The sequence below is a fragment of the Struthio camelus genome, chromosome 17, assembly GCF_040807025.1.
Source record: "Struthio camelus isolate bStrCam1 chromosome 17, bStrCam1.hap1, whole genome shotgun sequence".
Lineage (NCBI taxonomy): Eukaryota > Metazoa > Chordata > Aves > Struthioniformes > Struthionidae > Struthio > Struthio camelus.
In genome coordinates, this window is record NC_090958.1 from 17,153,543 (window position 1) to 17,178,626 (window position 25,084).

Here is a 25,084-nt window from a genome sequence, read left to right on the forward strand (position 1 = left end):
ACAGCATGTTCTTAGAAAACCAAAAGCTCCCACGGGTTTAAATGGGAGTAGCAGTCACAGCACAGTCAAGTTTTGCACTCTCCTTCTTATAATAAAGGGAAAAAATAAACAACAAACACTTCGCAGCGTACAACTCCCCTACCCCCCCCCATGACTGAACTGATGCTTTGTGACAGTTTAACCCTATTACTGCCACGTGGAGTCATCTTTCCTTTCAGTTTACACCTCACAATTAATGGTGGCCCCAGTGAGGCCTTTCCCCCGGTCAAAGCCCAGGGAAACGTGGGAGGGTTCCCTCAGTGAGCTTCTCGCCCTGTGAGGTTACGGTCCACGCTAGTGGGCTTTTAAGGATCTTTCTCCTCGGTTACCTATTTCTATAGGCAGGAGCTTCATGATCTCCGAGACCTCGGTCACGTTTAGCAGCCGTGGCCAGTTGATTTAACAGCCTCGGTGCAGACAGGGCGGTGCCACGAACCTCTTCCCGGCGGCCGCAGGGCGAAGCCGACCTGCCACTACAACGCTCTAAAATGGCGTCGCCTCCTGAAGCGCTGAGACCGCAGGGCGCCGCCGCCCGCTCCTGCGCACGCGCGGCCGGGGCGGCGGGGGCCTGGCGCTGTGCCAGGCTGCCCCGCCGCACGCCGGTCGGAAAGCGTGCCTGTCAGGCAGCGCCGCGGGCGGCTGCGGGCGGTGGCGCGCGAGGACCCCCCGGTGGCGCCATTTTGGAGTGGCGGCGGCGGCGGCGCCCGGCTCTCCTCAGCGCTCCGTGGCTGCCGGCAGCATGAGCGTCGTGGAGCACGTACGGGAGATGGCGTCCGCCGGGCTCCACTCGAACGTGCGGCTCCTCAGCGGGCTGCTCCTCACCATGAGCGGCAACAACCCGTGAGTGCCTGGCGGGGGGGAGGGGGCTGACAGGACCGGCGGCGGCGCCGCCGGCGCGGGCGCTGAGGGGGAGGCCGGGCAGGAGCGCCCAAGGCCCGCTCCGGTCCCCGGCCCGGCCCGGGCTTCCGCCGCGGGAACGGGGAGCCGTCCCGGGGCCGCCGCGCAGCCTGCGGGGTGCGGGGGGCTTCCCGGCAAAGAGGCAGCGAGTTTCTCCTTTCCGGCCAAGGGCGCCCTGCGCGGGGCCCGGCTCTCCCGCTGACCCTTGCGGTCGCTTTTCTCTCTCAGGATCTCCCTGGGAGGTGGTATTTTATATTCGGGACGGTTTCTGAGGTACTAGTTAAAGCCACAATACTGTTCTGAAGCCTTAAGTCGTTAACGTTTCTGTAAACGTGTTGGAATTGTTAAAAAAAGATGGCTTGTAAAATGTAGGGTGTAGATTGGGGCCAGGATAGCTGTACAAGGAGATCAGTTGCCTTTTCAGCCTGAGTCCGTTCAGACAAAACGTGCTTTAACGGGCATTTGCAACATATGGCTTGTTATGGGGAGGATGGGGGCTGATCCGTTATGGAAAGCAGCGGCCAAGCAGCTAAACGTAAGTTGTTGTTGCTGATAATATGTCAAAAATGGCTATTAGCTTTGTATATTGATGTTAGAAAGTGGCCAGATGATGCCTTTGTGAGGAGATGATGCCAATTACCCAGGGACCCCTTCTGCTGTAGTGAAGAAGAAGCAGCAGCAGTTGGAAGTTGAAGCCAGATAAACCCAAGCTGTAGAAATACTTTGGATCTGTAAGTTTTCGTTCTTATGCGGTTAGCTGATCTCAGCTTCTCTGTTTGTGTTTTCTCTAGGGAATTATTTTCACCATCTCAGAAATACCAGCTCCTTGTATATCATGCAGACTCTCTCTTCCATGACAAAGAGTATAGAAATGCTGTAAGTAAGTATACAATGGCCTTGCAGCAGAAAAAAGCATTAAGTAAAACTTCAAAAGTAAGACCTTCTACTGGGAATGCTGCATCAACTCCCCAAAGCCAGGTATTTAAACACTGACTAATATGTTACATCAGACGGTCACGCACCCCTTTCAGTTAATGTTGCTGACCTAATGTTGTCGCATCAGATAACAGACTTGCATGAAAGAATCTAGACACTTAAGGATATTTCATTTTTGAAATATCAGCGTGCCGCTTTCTAGCGAAAAACTTGATTTGATCTGGAACGTGAGATTTTAGAACACATAATTCATGCTTTTCATTTGTAGACAAAAGCAATATGAACTATAGCAGTAGGCTATACTGTTAACTTTCTTGCACTGCACTTTGTTAACAGTAGCGTAAATGTTAATGAGAAACCTTATTCCAATTTTTTTTACTTGATTGAAACAGCATTGTATGTGTTTTAATTTTTGGGTTTTTTCTCTTCAGTGTTTGCCATCTGAAATTGAAGTGAAATATAAAATGGCTGAGTGTTATACAATGCTGAAGCAAGACAAAGATGCTATTGCTATTCTTGATGGGATTCCTTCCAGACAGAGGACCCCAAAGGTTGGTTCTGGCAGACGTTTGTCACAAATTCTTGATCAACTTTTCTTGAATCTGTAGTCGGAAATGACACTGTAGCCTGTAGGTGTAACGGCATTGCATATTAGTATTTGTTTTGGGTTAGTTAAATGTTGCTTGGAAACGCTTTGTAGTCTTAAATTAGCTGAGTTTGTTTAGTATCTTTTCTTTAAAACTAGACAAATGTTGTATTGCCTCTGTTAGAAAGAATTCACAAAAAGGTGAGGGAGTTAAATATTTATCTGTATCTTTACTGATTTGTGTCAATGGCCTGGTTAACTCTTCAGTACCTGCACATGGCAGTTAGAATTTTATGTACAAGGATGAAGAAGCCCTTTTTGATACTGAAAGTTTGTTAAATACTTGTATATCCATATGTAAGCTTTGAAATTTGTACCATCCATAAGTGAATGGTGTTTCCTTTTTGGATACTTTCATGTGTTGTTTTCACTGGACAAAGAATAGTAGCTGATCTATACAAGAGCAATATAAATTGCATCTACCTATAGAAATATTTACATGATTGCAAACGGTTGAGTCGCTGCAAATTAGTAAGTGATTGCCAAATAGCAGAATAAATGACTCGCTGCAGTTCTGAGGCAAACATTTAAATTATTGTACTGTACTTTGTAGTTAGAGCCACTTATAGTCCTAGTCACTACGGAGGAGTACTAGACAGGAAGGAGCTGTCCTTCCTGTCCCAAGCTAGTGTTGAAGGGAGACATGTGCCGTAATTAGCTCACAAGGTTAATGGTTCTGTAACGTAACTGCAGTTAGCCAGCCAATGTAATTTGCTAAATTGTGACTGGACGATTCAAGCAGATGTTTTAATACGTGGTTGCACCAGAGAATGCAGAGTGTAAGAAAGGAAGCGATACTCCTTATCATTGAGTTTGAGCCATGTGGGATCCTTGAAAGGCTGAAGACTTTGGCAAATAGAAGAAATGCTGATATTCTGTCTTTCAAATTCTTCTAATCCTGTTTAATAAAAGTTTAGGTAATACTAAATATTGAGATCCCACAGTGGCCTGCAGTGACAAATATGTTGAGCGTTTTCTTGCTGGCTCAGTTAATGCTATCAGGACTTAAAGGTTTAATACATCAAGTCAGTCAACTATGTTTCATGTTAACAGCATTCACGTATTGTGTTAGCAGTGTATCTGGCCTAGACTTTGGTAATGTCAAGGTATACTGCCCAAATGCAAACTTATAGAACAGAAGAAGAAGAAAAGATTGAGAAAAGCAAACTTTTTACTCACACACATTAGTAAAATAAAATAGTTGTGCACACTTAGTTGTGCTGTGTAGAGCTCAAATCACTTCTGTTCTTTCATCATCATGATTTTATTCAGAAGCTAAATGAAAACTTTCTCTGCCTTCCTAAGCTAATTCTCTCGAAGACTTCCATTGGTATGGAGAGATCAACTGAAAGATGTAATGTAATGGATATGCAGGTCCTTCTTGGCATCATAGATGAACCTTGCCCATTTTATGACTTCATTATGCAAAACACTGAGATTTCAAGATGCACTATACAAATGCAAAAGAATGTAAATGTTACCTTTGGACTCAGAAAGAAGAAACAATTTTAATTTTGTAGTATATGGTATGTTATAATGATTTCAGAAGAACAGGTAATTTTATCTCCTGCCCAGAACAGGAGGGAGGGAGGCAGGCATGCTTGAAGACAAAAGTTGTGACTTTTTCTTAACGAGTATTTCTCTTTTCTCATAATTGACTCTACCATTGCTTCTATTGCTTGTAGATCAATATGATGTTGGCAAATCTGTACAAAAAAGCAGGTCAAGAACGCTCATCTGTTACAAGCTATAAAGAAGTACTGAGACAGTGCCCTTTAGCGCTTGATGCCATTCTAGGTAGGTATGCTGCACACAGTAAGTATTTCAATATTTAAGTATTGCAATTCACATTATATCTAGGTGTTAGGTAGCTCTCTTCAATTTGCGTGTCGTGTATTGCCTACGTTATGCAAGTTATAAGGAATACTGTAACGAACTGCTTGTATATGCTTGTCAAGGGATGGCGTTTTTGGTCTTCAGGCAATTGACTTGTTTCAAAAGCAGTTTCTGGTGGCTGAAACTGAATAAGGTGTCTTTCTGAACAGGCTTGCTCTCGCTCTCAGTGAAAGGTGCAGAAGTCGCGTCTATGACAATGAATGTAATTCAGAGTATTCCTAACTTGGATTGGCTTTCAGTGTGGATCAAGGCATATGCTTTCGTACACACTGGAGATAACACTAGAGCAATCAATACCATTTGGTAAGAGTTCAAAGAGCTTGATGTCGTCAAGTAACATTTTATATATAATTGTATTAAAAACGGCACTCATTTAAGAAGCATTTCTTTTCTCTCAAAGCTCTTTAGAGAAAAAGTCGTTACTGAGGGATAATGTAGACTTACTGGGGAGCTTAGCAGACCTGTACTTCAGAGCCGGAGATAATAAAAACTCCATTCTAAAGTTTGAACAAGCACAAATGCTGGATCCTTACCTAATAAAAGGTGAGTAGCTGTAAATCCTCAAAGAAAGGTTACCTAGATCTTGTCTAGTTAGTGATCTTGTGGGTAACATTAGAGCAGCAGGTACATGCAGTTAAGCATTGAGTGTAATATTGAATATTGCTGTACCTGTTTATCAGTTCAGAATTTACACTCATAAGTTCTATATGTTGAACAGTTCGTGGTAGTTGCACAAATCAAAGTAGTTGTTTGTGTTGAAAGTTATTTAAAATTGTAATGATCAAGAAGATAGCATAGCTATATATACATTTTGCCAAAGAAGCGTGTACTGAGAATGATTTAGTGCAAGAAGCTTATGGTTTTTTTTTTTCCTTGTGAATGAACTTTGCATTTTTTGTAGAAGAATTAGAATTTGTACATGTTTTTATTTCCTCATACTGTTCTGTTGAAATGCAGCCAGTGGTTTGTACTGAGTTGTACCATAATTTCATCAGTAGTATTTTAAGCCAGCAGTACATCTCTGTGCTCCAAATAAGTGGCCCTGTTCTACATCATTCCCTTCTCTTGGCACAAGTAGGATTGCGTTGAACTGAAATCGGGAAATATAAACTGGTTAAAAGCTTTTGCGAGGCTGTAGCATTTCCCCCGTTTGTGTTACTGCACAAAAGATTTATCAGAGAGGGAGTCTTGGTCGCAAAACACAGGATTTCAGAGCTGCTGCTAAAATAGTGGTGTTAAACACTGGCTCTTGTGCTCGAGTTCTGTTGGGTCCTCGATGTTTGTATTCCATGAACATTTAAACTTTGTAATGAATAACTCGGATAACATGATTGATCTTCAAACGTTTCATTTTAGGAATGGATGTATATGGTTATTTATTGGCTCGTGAAGGTCGACTAGAGGATGTAGAGAACTTGGGCTGCCGTCTCTTCAATATTTCTGATCAACATGCAGAACCCTGGGTGGTATCTGGGTAATTTATTTTCTTTCTTTTCTTTTTTTTTTTTTGTCTCAACCCTTGATCCACTGCATGAAGCGGATTACATTTGATATAGGGTATTCAGCTTTTTGTGTTCAGAAGGTGCTTTTCTACCCTACACGTTTTGGTGTTTTTTTGTATGCTTAAAGCTCTTCAAGTTATCAGGTTTGTGATATTAAATACCTGTAACAGTTACTATTCACATTGCTTTTTTTTTTTTTTGACTTTTGAAAAAGAACGGTTTCTTTTCCAAACATTTGTTTTTAACTTTAAATGCAAGAAGTTCAACAGTTGCCAGTACTACTTTGTTTGTTTTGTTTTGTTTTTTCCCAGCCTCTGTGAATGTGTGTAGGCACCACAGGCATTAGATGTTTACAGTCAGTTTTATCTTTTCATAGGTGTCATAGTTTCTACAGTAAACGGTACTCCCGTGCCTTATATTTAGGAGCCAAAGCTATTCAACTTAATAGTAATAGCGTTCAAGCTCTGCTACTGAAAGGAGCTGCTCTTAGGAATATGGGTCGAGTACAGGAAGCAATTATACACTTCCGTGAAGCAATACGTCTTGCACCTTGCAGGCTGGATTGCTATGAAGGTAAGTGAAGTAAAGCTACTCACGTGCGCTGTTGGTTTGGTGCCGGTGCTAAAGTTGGTGTAATTATTTTTATTGGCAGAAGAGGGAATAGATTAGAGTTCTTTGACCTTGCTCACTTTCTAGAAAAGGAATTATTATTACCCCCAAACCTATAAAGCTCTGGTAGAAGCAGTCAGATGAGAGAATCTAGGGAATGCATTTGTAAGTGTGATTTTCAGTGAGTTGGTTTGGGGTTTTTTTGAGCTTGTTTAACGTTGAGCAGACCGGTTGCAACTGATGACGTTAACTGGGAGTTGTACTGGGAGCTTCATTTTGTCGTTCCTTCTCCTAAATAAGAACAAGTTTAGATGACCAGCAGTTGAGAAGAAGGAAAAAATATTCCTGTTTCCAGAGGAATGTACGTTTTCTTGCAGAGCTAAATATAATATTAATCTTCTCTTAACGAAAGAAAAAACAAGATGTGCAAAATTATGATAGCAAAGGATGATATTGATCCAAGTGTGCTGTTTTTTTGATGATATGTGTTGCTTGTGGAATAATTCAACTGTCTTAGTGAATCTGCCTACAAAACTCTTGCTGTGCTATGTAATGTGTTTGTTAGGACTCCGCTGTAGTTCTCTCCTGATTGCTTTACCTGTTTTGTTTGATGACTAGTATCTGGAATTGCCATTTTTTTCCTCATCTGTCCCCTTGTTGTGGTCTGTTAATCATAACCAATTCAAGAATGGCTTACCACCTATAAGCTTTAAGATAACTTGTTCCTTGTAACCAGCAGTTAGGCAATTATTGGTTAAGTAAAAACAAGCTGATTATGCTCTTATATTCAGCAGTGAATGTAAGGGTGTGTGTGGTTTTTTTTGTTTTTCGTTTTTTTTTTAAACTTGTTCAGAATGGAGGGTGCTAAATCTGATTCACCTTGCTCTTCTAGTTCTGCATTTTGTTCTTTGTAGTGGGCAAAGTGTTATAGATTCCCCGCTTCCCTGTTGAAGCGAAAGGCATGCGTTTCGAAAAGTTGTAATGCAATTTTATTTGTTTGAATATATATATTTTTTTGTTTCCCTGCACTTAAGAAATGTGTAACCTGTCATGACTTAGTCTTTTGTCAGATGTTGGTCTTGGAAAAAGGTCATCCATCTCCTACCTCTATCGTAGGTTTCCTGTAAAACTGCATGTTGTTTTAGTCTGTGTCCAAACTTCCCTCTCTGCAAGTTTCCTTGGCTGCTTTCTTCTGTCCTTCCACTCCAAAAATTCTTGGGCATACAGTCACTGTCTCTATTGCAATTTGTTTTTGCTTATTGGAGCGTCAGTTGTTCGGCGCCTCTGAGCGCAAATAATTGAGGAGGGTGAATGCATGCAGTACTAACTCAGCAGCTTTAATGGTTTCCTTTTTATCATCAGGTCTCATCGAATGTTATTTAGCATCTAACAGTATCCGCGAAGCTATGGTTATGGCAAATAATGTGTATAAAACTCTGGGAGCAAACGCACAGACGCTCACTCTGCTAGCAACAGTCTGTCTTGAAGACCCAGTCACACAGGAAAAAGCAAAAACGTTATTGGACAAAGCACTGACACAAAGACCAGATTACATTAAAGCCGTGGTAAAGAAAGCAGAACTTCTTAGTAAGTTCATTTTTTCCATGTCCTATTTATTTGAGGCCTGCTGTTTTAAATGCAAGTGTGCTGCTACCTCATCAGTGAGAAGTATTGCACTGATGTTATAGCTGTCAGTTCTGTTCTGAAGGAAAAAGTACAGGAATTAGTTCAGTCTAGCAGCTGACATTACAGCGGCACTTAAAACAGCTGCAAGCTAAATGTTTTGGCTGCAGAGTACATGTAATCATGAGTGTAGCAGTTACTGCAACGAAAAACGATGTTAAGAGTTAAGCTTACAAAAAGTAAACTACTACTATCCGTCATGCTGATAGTTCCAAGAGAAGAAATAGTTGTCTGTTGTGGTAGCTCTTTGTGTAAACTCTGACTTTTTGTAGATGATTTATCTAAACTATTAATGAAAACTATAGTTCTGCATATAAACAGGTAGAGAACAAAAGTATGAAGATGGAATTGCTTTGCTGAGGAACGCACTGGCTAATCAGAGTGATTGTGTTCTGCATCGAATACTGGGAGACTTTCTTGTAGCTGTCAATGAATATCAGGAAGCAATGGACCAGTACAGCATTGCTCTAAGGTAAACCTTAGATCTCTGAGATTGAAGTATGCTTATGAGAACCAGTAGTCACTTGACCAAGTGAAAAATTGAGCTGCTAATTGATCAGGATGTGCATAAGAGGTGGTGTTACATTATTATCCCTTAAAACAAACACAGATATTTAAATCTCATTCTGTTGATGAGTTTTGTTGATCATAAGGTTTTTGAATAGAGAACTGCAAAATTTAAGGAGACAAGTCAAAATTGCAACCTTAAGTTTGTATTAACGTTAAGCATGTCATCAGGCCTGCGATTTCTGGACTAACAGAAAGATTAAGGCATGGATTTAGTTATGGTTACTAAATTACTATGTAGTCAGGTACCTGGGGCTCAGCTCCTTTAGACTGGAAAGTGCTATATAAACATGAGCGGTTAAGTAAATTTAAACAGAGTGATTCAATGAAACATCAGGAATCTAAATGTTGTCTTGGAATGTTTTCCTAAATCTAATGCATTATGGCTACAATAATCTACATAGATTAAATGGGACAGCTATTTTTTCCTTGTATATGATCTATTTGGTCATGGTCGTTTAAATTTTTACCACTTCATGTTGCTAATAATAATCAGTATTGCCCAGAAGAGTTGACTAAACTTTCTGGAAGGATATGATGTTTAGATAGGTGCGTTCTTGGGGTTCAAAATAATTTGTATAAAGACGTAGTACTTGGTGTTGTTATCAGCTTGAGGTGAAGTTTTATCATCTTAAATTTAAATTCTTGGCGTTAAGCAGGAAGCGCAGCAAACAAGATGAGACTTTGATAACGATGTTCCTTATGTTGATGGTGTTAGGTTTTTAGGGCAATGTTTTCCTTTTCTTTCTTTCATCAGTTTGGATCCAAATGATCAGAAGTCATTAGAAGGAATGCAGAAAATGGAAAAAGAGGAAAGTCCAACAGATGCAACCCAGGAAGAAGACGTGGATGATATGGAGGGAAGTGGAGAAGAGGGGGACTTGGAAGGCAGTGATAGCGAGGCAGCTCAGTGGGCAGATCAAGAACAGTGGTTTGGCATGCAGTAAAGGATTCTCTTACTGATGCTTGTTTTGGCACTTGGACGTACCGTTAGGGCCATTCTTCTTTGAAGAATATCAAGTACAATTTTGTAATAACAAAAGACTTTTTTTTTTTCTTAATGGACTTTGAAACCATTTAATAGTTCTACGCATCTCAATGCCATGAGGATTCTTGATGCTTCTTATTTATTAAGTGTAAGGGACTAACTATGTTAGAGGTTATTTGCCACGTGTTTAAAAAAAACTGTGCTAAAACTAAAAGCGTTAGAATCTAAAATGTTTAATAAGCCTATTGTTAATGATGAAAACAGTGCCGAAATTGTGTTCGGGGCTAAGTGTGCTTGATCCATATGTAAATACAGTGGTTTGTATTCCTTTGTGAAAAAGGTCTTACTCTTCTGTTTGTATGCTACCGTTTGGGCGCACACTCAAACTCCTGTTGAAGTCTGGAGGAGTTGCTGGGGTGTAGCTGAAAGCAGCACTTTTCTCTTGCTGTGTTCATTGAATTAATTTTTCTTTTTATACAGCATTACATGTGGTGTAAAGGAAAAGCTTGGTACCCTAGGCATCTCTGACTTAAAGGACACTTTTGTAGCTGGATGATTTGTTGTAACAGTGCTGAAGAATTACAGTAATTTCCCCAATCCTTACTAAAACCTGTAATCACTTCAAGCTTCTACGTCAACGTTTCTTCCCAAATGCAATTTAGTTTTATTTCAGTATGTTACTAAAAGGTTTTACAACAGTGACTCAAAGCACTTTGCGTTCTATACAGCATTGACAGTGATATAAGAACAACACATCCATTCTCACTTGTGTTGCTGTAGAAATGTTAAATTATTGAAATACATATGGTATTGGTTTTGCCATGTTTTATACACTTCATGTTTTTGTCGGATAACATTTGAATTCATCTCTTGAAGCAAAGATGCATTGCTTCAGGTATGAATTCTCAACGTCAGCTCTTCAAGGAACTTCAAACTTGAAACTTTTCTGTGGCATACAGAAACCATTTCAGTTCTTTTGGCCTCATTTATAGGAGGAGGAATTAGTTCTAGCTCTTACTTTTTCCTGACCTTTTACTAAAACACTTCTTTTACCTTTATAGTGGCAATTTATTTCCTAATGTATTTATATTGTTGTCATAGATAAACTGGAGCAGACAGGCTATATTTTAAGGCTAAATACAGTTTTAATATCGGCTGAAGGAGAGATTCATATTTTGTACCAATACATGACACATGGAAAACAAGCTTCCCCTTAACTGTAGATAGATGACACAGATAAGGGTAAAGTATATCTGCCTCTGTGATACACATTATATGAATTAGAAAAATGCACAATAAAAACAGGCACATGAGTTTTATTGTAGTCTATTTTGGAAATATTCCAGCATGTCATACCTTACAAAGAAGGAGACTAAATAGTTTGTTCATTCACACACACGCGCACACACGCACACACAAGGAAGGAAGGAGTGAGCTGGTGTCTGTTCTCTTTGGGATTTTAGACTTTCCCTAATATCAGTTTGAATTACGCTTATTTGAAGACTGTATGGAACAGAAGAGCATGTGCTGCAGTCTTGGTGGTAGAATTAATATAAGCTGTGACTAGTATTTCATTAAGTATACACAATGGCTATATTTCAGTTAGAGCACACATTTTGTTAATTGCATTCAGGTATATGAGAAGCCTGATCCAGTTATGAAAAATTTAGCTGTATGTACCGTTGCTGTGTGACACAGTGAATAGATTTCAGCTCACTGCATGTCTTTGGAAACGGAGAGAAAGATCATGCGTGTACAAGCAAATTCAAAATACCTTTTTCTGTAAACTGCCTTGTTTTCTGCTCACATTTGACCATTCATCAAATTATATTCTGCTTCCGAAAATTAGGAAGGTTCATTAGCTTCTCTAGTTGTATAGTCCACATCCATTGTGGAAATACTAAGTTTTTAATGTTACTAAACTAAAGAAGGGCAGCGTGTTTAAGGTTTGATGAGAGAAGTGTATGAGATGAGGTATGTACTGTTAACTGCTCAGCAATCTTACTTTGATGATTCCTTTACATAGGTCATTAATCAGAGCTACCGTCACAGCTGGAAACCGCTAGCCTTATGTATTTTTCTGAAACAGTATTTACATAGAACAGGAAACCTGAGAACCACAGTCTTGCTGAACCGTTCTCCAGTATGTTTGTAGATGATCTGATAACCTCTCCTCTTAGAACAGAGGTGAAACTACTTCAAACTGAGCATGCTGTGAAGAAAACATCGGTGTGCTTATATGCAGCTTTAGAAAACAAGTCCAGGTACACTTGAGAATAATTTAAGATGGCTGTCAAAATACAATGGTATCCTTGATGCTTTGTTTTTCTGAGAACTTGGCTGCTTAATGGAAAAGTTCAGTCACACTCTGCAAATAATAGCTCTGTAAGCAACTGATACATTAAGGTTATGTAGTTTGTGATAGTCTTTGCTAATAATTGTGCTGTAAGTGAATAAGGAAATTCAAGATGCCACATGCGGAATGCGTTTGCAATTATATAGAGAGATATATTTAGCATTGGCTTCAGAATTCTAAAGGGATTTTTTTTTTTTTTAACCTATTAATGAGCCTTCATTAGTCCTCTATTTTTAGCATGTGATCTCTGGTTTTGCAGAGATCTTGTACTGACAAATTGTGACGGTGTTCTAGTTTAGGGAATAAAACACAGCCCCTAATAAGCAGCTGACCTCATTCTGTCCTTTAATCCTATGTTGTGCACGCTAGAAAAAGATCATGAAGCCGAAAACTGAGGTTCAGGCCGTGTCAAGTTAGGCTCCTGAAAGTGAAGCAATTCTTGGGTGAGGCTGGAATGCTATTGCCATCCAGTTGCACTGTGCAGCACCCACTCTGTTTAAATTCTGTTCAGCTGTCTCTGACTTGGACTTTAAATCACAGATGTCATTAACAGATTTTAATTCTTTCCTGCTTTAAGATAGGGAAAACACAGAAGTGATGCAAAGGGACAGAATTTCTTCCAGCTGAAGGCCCTTACAGAGACTTAGTAAGGTCTTAATTTGCCAGAATGAAAAAGCAATATGCATTGATGATGGGGCTAAGAATTATCTAAATAACCTGTGGTCTGTAGCAAGCCATTTGTCCATGCTTTATTCTGTGAAATACTGATAACACCTGAAATACTGGCAATATTTATAATTCTGATTCTAGATCTTGGGAATCTAAGAAGTGTGAAACAGCGATAATAGAAGGAACTGAAAATTACTGGCCAATGTAAATATTCTTTGTCGAATTGAAGTGTTAAGTGTTTTTTCCTTTTCTGCTACTGCTGATTATAGAGAGATTTCTGATTAACAAGGACTTTACTTGTTTCCTTTTAATAACTGTCTTCCTCACTGAGCCTGTTTTTTTTCTGTAGCGACTCTTGCAGCCGTGCTTTTCAGGAGCTCAGTGATACAGAAACTGAGCCAACGAGGGCAGAAGCAGTGAATGTTTCTTATTTAGCCAACCCTTATTTCCTCGCTTCAATCTGAATTGTAAGGGAATGTAAAGGTTGTGTCTATCCTTGTAGTTTCAGGTTACACAGGTATACCGTAGCCATTTATTTCCTAAAGACAGACTCAGTTATTGCTTTCTCCAGGGGTCTTAAACTTAGTAGCCTTAGGTGGGCTTAAACTTAGTATAAACCTATCATTTCAAATTAAATAGCTCTAAGCAGGGTTTAAAGTAGCATGTTCTAGGTAATTATGTGTGTTCAGTACAGCTCCATTAAACAAGCTGGCACAACCTTAAGTAGTACCCAGCTAAAGTCAATTATATCACGGTCACTTTTGCTGTAGTTTCTTCATAGCAAGCATTCAGGGTGGGCAGGCAGAGTTATTCCCCTAACAGTTGCCTTCCTGTACTACCTGTTTTGCCAAGGTAACAGTTTGAAAAGTAATCCTGTGAACCAACTACTGAACTTACCTGTCTCAAAAATATTCACGTTCCTCTCCCATTCTTCTTCTTTGTTTGTTTTAACTCGGCAAACCTTTTTGCCAGGTCATTTGTTAAGCTTTTATCTGTTTGCTTCAGTGCTTTGCAGAAAGTGGTTTTTTTTGTTTTTGTTTTTTAAAAAGGGGGAGGGAGGGGGCTGGCGTATGTCGAGGAGGAGACAGCTGGGAACTGTAAGGCTGTTGCTGAATTGCTGTGTTGGAGCTGTGGCCTAAGGCCTTGGTGATAATGAACACGTTTGTGACTCAGTCCAGTAGCCAGATCATTGGCGGGAGCGGTAACGTGATAGGAAGGAGGCTGGTGTGGAAAAGGGGAGAAACAGGCTGGCGCTGCCACTGTTGCAATTCCTAGCGTATTTCTAGGATCGGCAGACTCGTTGCAAGTTGGAAGCTGAGCAAAAGGAGGCAGGGAGATTCCCAAGGTTGGATATTTGGGTGCAAAAAGAAAGAGGTATTCAGGTACAAATGCAACTCGGTAAAAAGGAAAACTTTCCTGTGGTGAATTCCAGCTGTATAACAATTTCCTCATTCCATTTCTCTTTCCAGGCCAAGGAAAGCAAAGCTGTTTGACTGGTCCATATCTACCCCACTGCCAACAGCAGAATAGAAAGAGTAACTAATCTGTGCTTTTCACTTACTGTTTTGAGCCTTCTACTTACAGTGCTAACGTTAATGTTAATTGTTTAGTGCTCTGTATGGAATGTGCAAGGGAAGCTTTCACTGTGGTTGGTCACTGACAGATGTTTACACTGTTAAATCCTCCATTTAAAATAGCTTTCCAGCTTTGAACGAGCTCCCAAGAGAGTCCAAGGACGTTAAAAGTTTGGAGATCGGATTCCTTTTTCTTCTTTCTTTCTGTCATGCTATCAAAATATTGATGCATATAAGTAGAGTGATGGTTTTGGGAGCTACCGGTAGCAGTACGGTGTCTGACATAGGAATTTTTAAAAAGGTTGAATTTGCTACATCTGTCCTTTTAACGGACAGTGCCATTTCTTAAAGACAGACAACAGATGACACTTACTCAGTGTCAGGCTCTCCTGCCTGCAGTATGTTTGACCAGCGTGTGGCATGACAGGAGACAATGATCTTGCCTTCTGAGAAGCTGCCTTTGAAAACTTGAACTGTCTTTTTTCTGTTTGTTTTTTTTTTTTTCCAACTTGTCAGCTATGTGTTATAGAGCATCGTGAGCCTCAGAATGCATATCTAGAGGAAAAAGGGGAAAAAGTACCATGTCCTGAGACTTGGACTTGATCTAATTTCTAAAATACTCACAAAGAACAAAAAGTCCAATTACATTGAGGTTGCCCGCCTGGGAGGCAGCAGCACACCGCTTAGCTGGCGGAGGCTGGTGCTTTGGAACGCTTCCCGGCCGGGATCCCCCGGCTCGCGTTTGAGCAGTTGGGAGAAGCGAGATACTTCGGCAGTTGATCCAAGAACTTGGGTTGACACTGGCAGCACAAAAGGCCCCGTTCCTGTGTTTGCTGGGGAGATGGTACGTTACCCTGTGCATAGCTATGAAGGCTGTCAAGACACCAGCTCTTTCTCTGAATTATTTAATAGATTTTGTTGTTGTTGCTCCTGCTTTTTTCCTGGTGCTTGGTGTATAATATTTTGTCTTTTTTTCTTGACATGGTGTGGTATGATTTGATGAGTTGAAGCTGGTAACTTGGCTTCGTCTTACTGGAATCCTAAGTAGTTTTCCAGTAAACTGAAGCATGATGACATCAGCAGAGCAAGAAAGAGCGATCTGCAGATATGAATCTTCCTTTTACTGGTCTGTGTAAGCTGCAGCCCATGTGGTGCTGGAGATAAATGTTTGTAAAGCCTGTCTGTCGGGAAGCCAGTAAGAAACTGCAGGCTATGACTGGGGAGCTTTTTTGCCTTACAAAACTTGATGGGATCCTAGTTAGCCAATGACTGTGTTGTCAGACTGAACGGGAAGATAACCTACCTACATACCTTCACTATGGACCAAAGCTGGAAAAACCAAACGTAAGAAAGGGGCGGTGCTCGTATGGACTGAATTGTCTCTGTGGATCCAGTAGTCCCTCGTGGCTATCCAGGTCACTTCACTTCAGAATTTGCCCCAGCTGCTCACGTTAATGCCTTGTTAGCTCACACGTCCCATTTGTTGAAGCATCTGTTTAACTAGTGAGAAGAGCTGGGCATTACTCTGAAAAACAAGTTCTAGCTAACGTGGAATAACTGCTGGATTCCGGCTTTGCTGCTGACCGTTAGAAGAGCAGGAACAGTCCATGGAGACAGGCTGTAACCTTTCCTCTGCTCACCAGTACAGCTTTTAAGAGGTGGGGAAGAAGGTGGCTCCAGCTAACCTTTCAGCGTCTGTTCTGCAGAGGGTAACGTCACACTGAAATTCGGCCAGTTTGTTAAGGCTGGAGGATTTTGTCAAGTGTTAACTCCCCTTACTGAAATACGGGACCCTAAGTAAAGTTTTGAGGGCCTTCCCCCTAGTAACACTCGGGCTCTAGAAATATTTGAGTTTTTGCAAAAGAGGTTTAACCCTTCCTGTGCTGTGCTTTGACTTCTGTTTTTGTTTCTGCTTCCTCTACTGCCTGGAAAGGGAGAATGGGAAACAGGGTCCGTTTAATCTCCCTTTGCGCTGTGATTTACTAACTATGTCGTAAGTTCATGGAAGCCTTTACGTAGCGGAAGGTTATAGGTGCCCTCGTGGTTTAGGTTCTGCACACTCACTAGGCAGTTCTCCACACAAGTGGGCTTAGGGAAGAGCTAAATGTGGTGCTGTTCTCACCCAGGCAGCTCTCAGTATATGAAGAAAAGTAACTTTAGGTGTTGGAGCAATTTCTGAGAAGAAAAGAGAAGAATCCCGGGGCAAGTCTGCGTGCTCTAGGGTCAGTGTCGTCTTGAGAAAGGCATTTGCCAGGACTTCAATTTTGGATGCTTGACTTCAACCCCTTTATTACTGCTGTCCATCAACGCAGGCTAAGGGAATGCCTTATTCCCTGCTGTTGTAGCCAACCACCAGCAGCGCTAGCCTCTTTCTCTGGTGTAGTCATGTGTGTTGATGTAGATCAAATGTTGTGGAAGGTGCACGTTCACGCTTTAGGTTAGTTTTGGCACGTTACATATAGCTTTTTGCTGTTTTATTGCAGCATCTGATTGACCCAATGCTGGGATGGAGGTAGGCATTTCTGCTTTGGGAGGTTTGGAATTCTGTAAGCCAGATAATGAGTTAAAACACGTTCTGGATGCTTTGGAAACAGCCTTGTGTTTTGACAGTTGTCTTGTGTGCCTTGTCTCACTGACTAGAGATTGAGCCTAAACTATAGCAATTTCTTTCTGTTTGGTTTTTTTTTTTTTTTTTTTTTTTTTTTTTTTGCCTCTTTGAAAGGTGTGCAAGAGGAGCACGGCCTTTGGAAAACAGTCAGTACATTCTGGTTGAGGTTGAGATTTCCAGCTCCGGCCTGCTGTCTTGTGAGCGTGGCTAGGTGTCTGCAGTTTGGGTCTTGCTGTTAACTGTTCTCTGTAGGTACAAAGCCTCCCAAAGAGATGTCCAAGAGGAAGCTGGCTCTGGTGGCCACGCACCAGAGGCTTGGATTTTATAGTAGTAGGATTTGGCAGCTGTAACTTGCATCCTGATGTGAACCCTACCCACAACAAGGCAGCCGTTGTGAAACAGGCCTAAAATAGCTAGTTGCAAAACGGTGAGCTGAGGAATATCTGGCAAAGCTGGAAAGCTAAAGAATTCCACCGGGAGTAGGATCTGTTGTTGGCAAGGGAGCCAAGGGTCACCTGGGCTGCAAACAGTGAGTGAGTTTCTTCCAAGGGAGTCGGTTCTTCCAATAAGAGAATGGAGACGCATTTGGATGAGTTCAAGGGTGGTGGGAGCTTTCCTGCCCGCCTGTGTTGCGCTTGGTGAAGGTCCACCATGCGTAAGCCGAAGGTCTGCGTTAGCGCTCAAGTCCTGCGGGAAGGCAGTGACAAGAGAAAGTTCCTTAAAGTTCACGACTGCTGTCTAGGTTGTCCTGCCTCGCTGCGTGCGGGGCAGATCAAAACGCCTGACGTGTGGCAATCGCAGCGCGCTGGAGCTCTGTGACTTGGTTACGAATGCGTGAGCTGGTTGCAGCTTGATTGTCAGCCTCAGATGTTATCTCACCCCAAGAGCAGAGCGATGTTCTTTGCCTGCCTCTGTAGGAAAAATTGGCTCTGCCACCTGCCCAGATAGCCCGGGGTTTGTAGCAGCCTGGGCTCTTCAGGTTTGGGGCTTCTGCTGCTGTTGCTGAACTTAATTTATCACGGTAGCCTCTCTGCCGCCCCAAGAAGTGTCGAACTGGACGCGCAAAGCATTCGTCGGAGGCGGACGTTGCTCAGAGCTGGGCCCTGAGCTCGGAGGGGCACGGATGATCCCTTCGGTTCCTGGTGAAACGTGTGCGGGTGATGGGAAACTCGCGCTGCATGTGCCGAACCTTCCCTGCGTCTCAGCTGCTTTTCTTAATCTCCTGAAGCTACAAACGTAAAATTGACACAAGTCCTTTCCTTTGCCCTCCCCTGAAGAGCAAGACTAGTAAATGTTACCTCTCCTCTCTTGCGCAAGGTTGGTGGTATCTGCAAAATCCTTATGTTTGCACGTCATCTAAAGAAAGGCAGGACTACTTCCAAAAAACCCATTGAAAGGCGAGCTGCTGGGAGCTCTCGTGCCGCTGCCCGTTCCCCTGAGCTGCTCCAGGAGGGGAAGAGGGTAGCTCTTACCCTAATAGATTAAGTTCCTGGTGTCTTTGTTTAAACAGATGGCAGGGGACTTGACCTTATTAGGGAAATAGCCCGAGTCTACTAAACTAACGTCGGAAGGCTGTTGCGCACGTCCCAGAACGGTGACTGATGATTACTGGCAAGGTGGTTTGGATTTGAACTAGCGCCTTGAAGAAGAGTCTGCTCAGTCCTGCTCCCGATCGTCTGAGCTGTTCAGCCCCCCACGGCCTTTTCACGCGCCTGCGGGCAGGCGAGAGGTCGAGCACGGGGAGGCAGCACCCCGCAGCGCCGCGCCAGGCCGCCGTGCAGTGCGTGGCTCCTCTGCCGCACGCTGCTAAAACAGATCACAGCGCTCTTCTCTGAGGTGAACTTGCAGGGGTCTCTTCGGCAGGATTAGAGGTGACCTACATTTTTCGTGTCATCTCCTGGCTGCCATGCTTGAGACTGCCCCACTTAGCTACGCGGCCTTTCGAGGTGAGCGTCCCGGCGTCCTGCCTCGGGCCGCAGCTGCGGGTGGCCGGTTCTGCTGCTGCCCCGACCCCGAGCAGCGCCCTGAGGATGTGGCCGCAGTCAGATTTGTCCCCCCAGCCCCGTGCTGGTTATTGGGCATCTTTGTTTTTAGGGCTGAACAGTGCAGCAGCAGCAGCCACGTGCTAGATTACTGGTAAGACCGTCGCGGGGCAGTCTGTACGGCGCCAGGATTGTGTGGCATGGTGATAGATTTTTGTTTCTTGTTTTAGAGTAGCTAAAGGGCTGGGGCTGAAATATTTTAGAAAAACGCTTCAGGTGCATTTGCAGTGCAGATTGCTACTTTTTTTTTTTTTTTCTTCTTCTGCCTTTTCTGTAGACCTGTCCTGGGAGTTTTCAAAAGGCCGATTTTGCTAGTGGAGACCGTGCAGCAAATTTGTTATCTATCTATCTATCTCCTCTCCCCCACACACTTCCTATTTCTTGTCCACCTTCACTGGGGTTGGACGTAGCTTCTAATCTTGTGCAATAAAATTCACCTCAGTGGGAAACGTTTGAGGCTGTTTCTTGCCCTCTGCGTTTGGAGGTGGGTGTAACGTGCTGGTAACGCCGAGTCGGGATGGCTCTACGGGACAGTTGCTTTCCTCCACGCCGGTCTGCGTGAGCCCATCCATCAGTGCTGCAGAGCCGGTGCTTCGCAGTGGGGGAGGCGGAGGGGGATGAAGCTGCTGATCTAAAGCATCTCCTAGCACGTACTGTCGCACTGAGTAGCCAGCAACCCACTAAGCTTCTGTAAGTATTCGTTGTTTGGCTGTATTCCAGAAGTACCGCTTGCCGTTCATTTGGGTGACTTAGTAGTAGTTAAGCTTGCAGCTAATCATTTAAAAATGTTTAAAAATAAGTTAAAAAGTTTGGTCTTAGTTTGCCCTCCAGCGAGGCAGTGTCTGAGGGCAGAAATGCTGAAACCGTTCTTGGACCGTGACATGCCGTAACAGCCGTGCAGCCTGTGAACTACAGCTGCCTTTTTTGGAGTAAGGCCTTCCTACGCTCGCTCATCCATACGTTTGATACCAGGCCTGTGCTGACAAAGCCTTTACGCAAATAGAAAAAGGGGCATCAGAGGAATAATGTACGGTGATGCTTTGGTGCAATCCGTGAGACATCTGCCTTCCAGCAGCCTTGTTTGTGAATGACATGAGCCTCATTGGCTCTCTGCTTTTCCACCGGTTTCAGCAAGGGCTGAAGTGCTGCTCGGGCACTTTCTACCAAAGTGTTTTGAACAAATGATTATGTGTAAAGCAGAATGGGAGTCTTGCCACTGCCTTCTGGTGTTAATGGTACTGTCAGTAATGGGACAGCTTGCAAGATTATGTGGTGACAGTGTTATTTGTGTGCTCTGAAGAGTCTATAAATAAGGTGGAGAGAGAGAGCTGCAGTTGTAGATAAATGCTGAGTGCTGAACTCGGTTCTGACAGCTGCATCCCCGAGGTTAGGCACAGAGCACAGCTTGCCTAGGACAACACTACCATAGTAGGAAGCAGCCACAAGGAAGTAGTTCAGGCCAATGTATTAACGTATCCTTAACTCTCCAGCATCCTACAGATGAGGAGAAGTATTTTAAACTTCATGCTGTTGTGTTCAAAGCATCTCAGACACCTCACCTAATTTGGGTAATAGTAGTTGCTAACAGTGCACTGGTATCATGAGCTAGAGTTTAGAGGTAAAACTTGTTACTGAAGTTAGTTGAAGTTGCACATTTAGAGAAGGTCCCTTTGTACCCCTCCCCTTATCCCCTTCCCCCAAATAAAAGTTGGTTTAGGAGCTTGGGAACAGATGATTATGGGATGCTTGGGGAACACTTTTTTTTTTTTTTTTTTTTAACCTTTGCAGTGCTTTGGTCTTGTGTACCAATTAACAGGGACTCTTACTCCATGGCTTTGTTGCACGAGTTGCATCGCTGTGGCGTACGTGATGGAATAACCTGCAGTTTGAGGAACAGATGTAGTAAACCATGACTGCCAAAAGCACACATAGCAGGCTATTTATGGCATGCATTTTGTAGCAAAGAGACCAGCTTAATCTTCCTTTTGCCTAGGAAACAAAGAGGAGACAGCAGCAACTTAGGGCTGGGGCAATTTAGAAAATAGAAGAGGACAAAAAATAAAGATGTAGTTGGGAAAGAAATGTTTATTTTAAGTTTCTCAGAGGGATTTTACAAACAATGGAGCATTAAAAAAAATTGAGTGATCAAAGTACTTGACAGTGTCCCTTAAACACACACATAAGCCTCTGGACAGAAAAAAAAAAATCACACCAGCAAGGAGGTCACTGCTGCTCAAAGAGCAGCTGGCATCTGCATAGTTCTAGTAGGAAAGACTGCAATGCTGTTGGTGCTAGTTAAGTGTCATCCTGGCCTTAATATAAGATAGCATTTGGAGAATGTACATATGTACCTGCAGAAAACAAAGTGCATAAAATAACACACAAAGTATGTATTGTAGAATAAATTTATTTACCTGATACAAATGAAACTAGGTGTGATGCTCATTACTGTCAGCATGTAAATAGACAATTGATCTTATTTACAACTTCTAAAGGTCATACATGCAGTCGTGGTAACTGGCTAAGTTGGTTGTTGCGTTTTAGATAAATGCATCACAACATTTTGTATTGCACCAACATCTGTCTTACTGCCTTAAATTTAAATAAGTTACATTACAGTGCAAAATAGGTTGATTTGCACACATGATAAAAAATCTGAAGTTATGAACTGGAGGTTTACAGTTTAACATTCAACATCTGTAATTCTTTTTCAATTAATTTTATAAATAGGATAGCATTGTACATAAGCTGTTATATAGAAGTATGTTTGGATGATACAATACAGAGAAAGATTTGTCTACAACTGAAGGCATGCATTATTTCGATATTGTACATTTTATAAACTGACATTTTACATACAGAAATATGGAAAATTGGCTGACAGCTCCACAATTCTTGTTCAAGGATAAACTCTTCTCCATGCAGCAACGAAACCAAACTTCCCTGGAGAGAGTTTCCAATGCGGTAAGCTATATTGCACGTCTGTACATCTGTATAATGAAGTCCTAATGGTACCACACGTTTCTTCCATAGAGAACACAATGAGTTTTGTTTTAGGGAAAGCAAAGAATTTTTATACATGATACATGCAGAAGTTTTGGTAGATGTGTTGCTAAAAACACATGCACGCAACAAAACAACCTTACATTTCTGCAAAATTGTTTAGGAAGCGATTACTCCAGTATTGCTGAAAAGGAAAGAAAGAAAAGGCATCAGTTAATGAAAGGATGAATGCTAAGTATCATTATAAAAGCAAGACTAAGATCAACAGTGACAGAAGAAAGAATGTTAAGTTTGATAACTGATTGCTCTGTCATTGAAGGGACACTCTCAGGTTACTTTATTTTTGAAGCCTAGACCACTCTGGATTACGTCTCAGCTCTTCTGAACTCAGCAGAGCTCTCTTTTTAAGATCAGCAAAACCAGCATTTCCTACAGAAGGCCACACATGGAAAAAATATTAAGATAGGCTTAGATATTGGTTGCGTTTCTCTGCCTGCTTAGTGGCAATAGACAAGTCTCACTTATTTGTAATTTTACTTTCAAGTTCTCATACTACAAAGTTTGATCTAAAATTAAGAGCTTTAAGGGGTTTTTTTGTTTTTTTTTTTAAATCAAGGCGTTATATTGTAAGTTTGGCCCTAAAGTGACCTAAAAATGTCCCCCTTTCCAAGTTATGCAGCTCATTCTGGGAAGCAGTAGGAAAGCTTTGAAGAAGTCATTAAACTACACAGATTAATGCATAGGCAAAGGGCAGAGTACAACATGATAAAATTATTACTGTAGCATAAGGTTAGCCTTGCGTTTAGGAGAGAAGAACAGTGTACTCTGATTCCCTAGAACTCAATGTTGGCTCTTCAAAACACTGCTTCAACAGTATAAAATTTAGGCTTTCCTGCTAAGATTTGAGAATGCGTAGTATTAATGTAATTAAAGATGTAATTAGCAGAGATTAGGGAAACAATTAATGGTTAGAAGTGCAAAAAAGTAAACAAGACAGGTGCAAGAGACAGACAACTTTAGCAGTTTTACCTCCCTTCATCTCAGCAAATTGAACCATCTTTCCTGTTTACTGTTTATATTCTATGCATCAGCTGTGTTCTTGGAACAATGACAGAGGACTGCTGTACTGCATTTTATCATCAGATTACAAACTCATTTTCTTACCATTAACCTTCTCCAAAGGCCTCCCTACAAGCATTAGCCTTGCAGCATTTCGACAGAAGGGTATGTGGTGGTGGTGGTTTGGTGTGTGTGTTTTTTTTTTTTTGGCAGCATCTTTCATACTTGGTTTCCCAAAGTATTATTTCAAATCAGTATGAACTACTTTTAGTGCCTGGGTGCTGGCAAAAAAAGAGCAGCTCATTGTATAGCTTGCAAATGTGAGCGATTCAAAGTACTGTTTGTGAGAAGAGAGGGCCTAGGGGCACTGTGAAGATAGAAGCCCTTGTCTAAATGTTTCGGACATATGACTGCAGTTGCCTGACCGTTTTCTTTGCTCTGATTTGGACCAGCCCACAGAACAGTTAGTTCAGGAAGACCTGCTATCATACCACCAACCCCCCCTGTTTTCCCAGCATAAGCTTTACAAAAGTTGTTTGTTACCCAGCTCACATGACTGATATCAATCTTACATACCCCTCTCTCACTAGAGAATAAGTAGCAAGAAGTTAGACTAGTAACTCACTGAAATGACAGCAAAAGGAAACAAAGTATGGAATTAACTTCTAAAAAGCAAGGTGTAGGAGATAAAAGAATCCAGGCAACTTTGAGTTGCTGCTACTTGAATAAGTGCTTGTGTGAGTATGGCCATAGAACTAACACATTAAAAGAGATTCCTCCGAGCAAATACTAGGTATGTATTCATTTCTCCCCCTAAGCAGCTGGAAGTTTCTCTTTGCAAGTTCAAGTCCCATTTCTACCTCCAGCTGACCCTGGTACTGTGAGGAGGCTGGAGAGAGAAGAGGTAGGGAACAGAAAAAGTACTCAGTGAGAGCTTCAACTCTGAGACTGGCAAATAAGTCTTCTAAAGAGATGACTCTTCAATTTAGGACTTCTCTAGAGGAAAGGACTGAGAGCTAAAAAGAGTGGCAGAATCTACACAATTAGAAGATAAGTATTTTAGTTAACACACACTTTTCTTACAGCGCCTCCCCAGCCTTGCACTCCATTTCTAGTCTGGCAGTTAAGCCCAGCCATCAGCTGCCATATGCTATTCCAGTGACAGAGGTACACTTGAGCAGACTCCCACAGACTACTCATCTGGAGAAAGGTTAAGGCCGGATCCTCAGCACCCCAGCTCCAGGATCACACAAAAGCTCACAGCAGACATCTATTTGAGGACAGGCTGCTTGACTGACCTGGGAAGCAGCTCCTGGTAGGTCTCAGTGTTTGGCCAGTCTAGACCACATCAAGTTGGCATATCATGTAGCAGCAACATTTGGAAAACAGAAGTACTTAAAGTATAGTGACAGATAAATAAGTGCTGATCACACAAGACACTATTGCTCCCATTCAGATAAAAATCCAGACAAGACAACTGGTAGAAAACCAAGGAAAAAACAGGGCAGGGAGGCAGATTAAGATGGCTATCCAACCTGATATATTGGACTCTTTTAGGAGCCTTCTATAAAAACTAGACTCCTGAAGCTACAGAAATGGTCAGTAAGGGAGGAATACCCCTCCATTTACCCACCAGTCATCTAGCTTTAAAACTCCAAGAAACAGAAGGCCCTAATGCAGTGCCCTAGGACATCTTACGAGCAAGCTCTCAAGTGTCAATATTTAAATTCGTGTCACTTAAAACAGCAAGATGTGTCTTCAACAGGTAGATCTGAGCACGCTGGACAGAGAGCCTACAAGTTGTTAAAAGATTATTCTATTTACCACAGTAATTTACCCCTGCAGGCTCTTAGAGGCAGGGAAAAAGGGCATGTACAGGAGGATTATTTGATATAACAGAAAGGACTGTACAAAAAGCAGAATATGTTAGCTGAAGGTTGCTGAACTGTCTTAGAAAAGGCGAACTGACACGGTGCTCTAACAATTTAGAGCACCGGTTACGTGCACACC

General features: G+C 42.0%; 2 protein-coding genes across 3 annotated transcripts in view; one reads left to right on the top strand and one right to left on the bottom strand.

The window, feature by feature from the left end:
* The first annotated feature begins 639 nt into the window (after positions 1–639).
* ANAPC7 (anaphase promoting complex subunit 7) lies at positions 640–13,009 on the top strand. Its single transcript, XM_068911252.1, has 11 exons — positions 640–879; positions 1,728–1,914; positions 2,304–2,423; positions 4,204–4,315; positions 4,564–4,717; positions 4,815–4,957; positions 5,771–5,888; positions 6,293–6,489; positions 7,888–8,112; positions 8,530–8,680; positions 9,533–13,009. Exons 1-11 carry the CDS (start codon positions 779–781, stop codon positions 9,720–9,722), a joined length of 1,698 nt encoding a protein of 565 aa, XP_068767353.1. The 5' UTR covers positions 640–778; the 3' UTR covers positions 9,723–13,009.
* An 8,062-nt stretch (positions 13,010–21,071) lies between these two features.
* ATP2A2 (ATPase sarcoplasmic/endoplasmic reticulum Ca2+ transporting 2) overlaps positions 21,072–25,084 on the bottom strand; it is a 49,413-nt gene continuing 45,400 nt past the window's right edge. For both annotated transcript variants that reach the window (XR_011135120.1, XM_068911250.1), the window contains exon 21: positions 21,072–22,199. Coding sequence is in view for 1 of the 2 variants with exons in the window: in XM_068911250.1 (XP_068767351.1) it covers positions 22,186–22,199 (14 nt within the window). In the remaining variant the exon portion in view is untranslated. The remainder of the gene's footprint in view (positions 22,200–25,084) is intronic.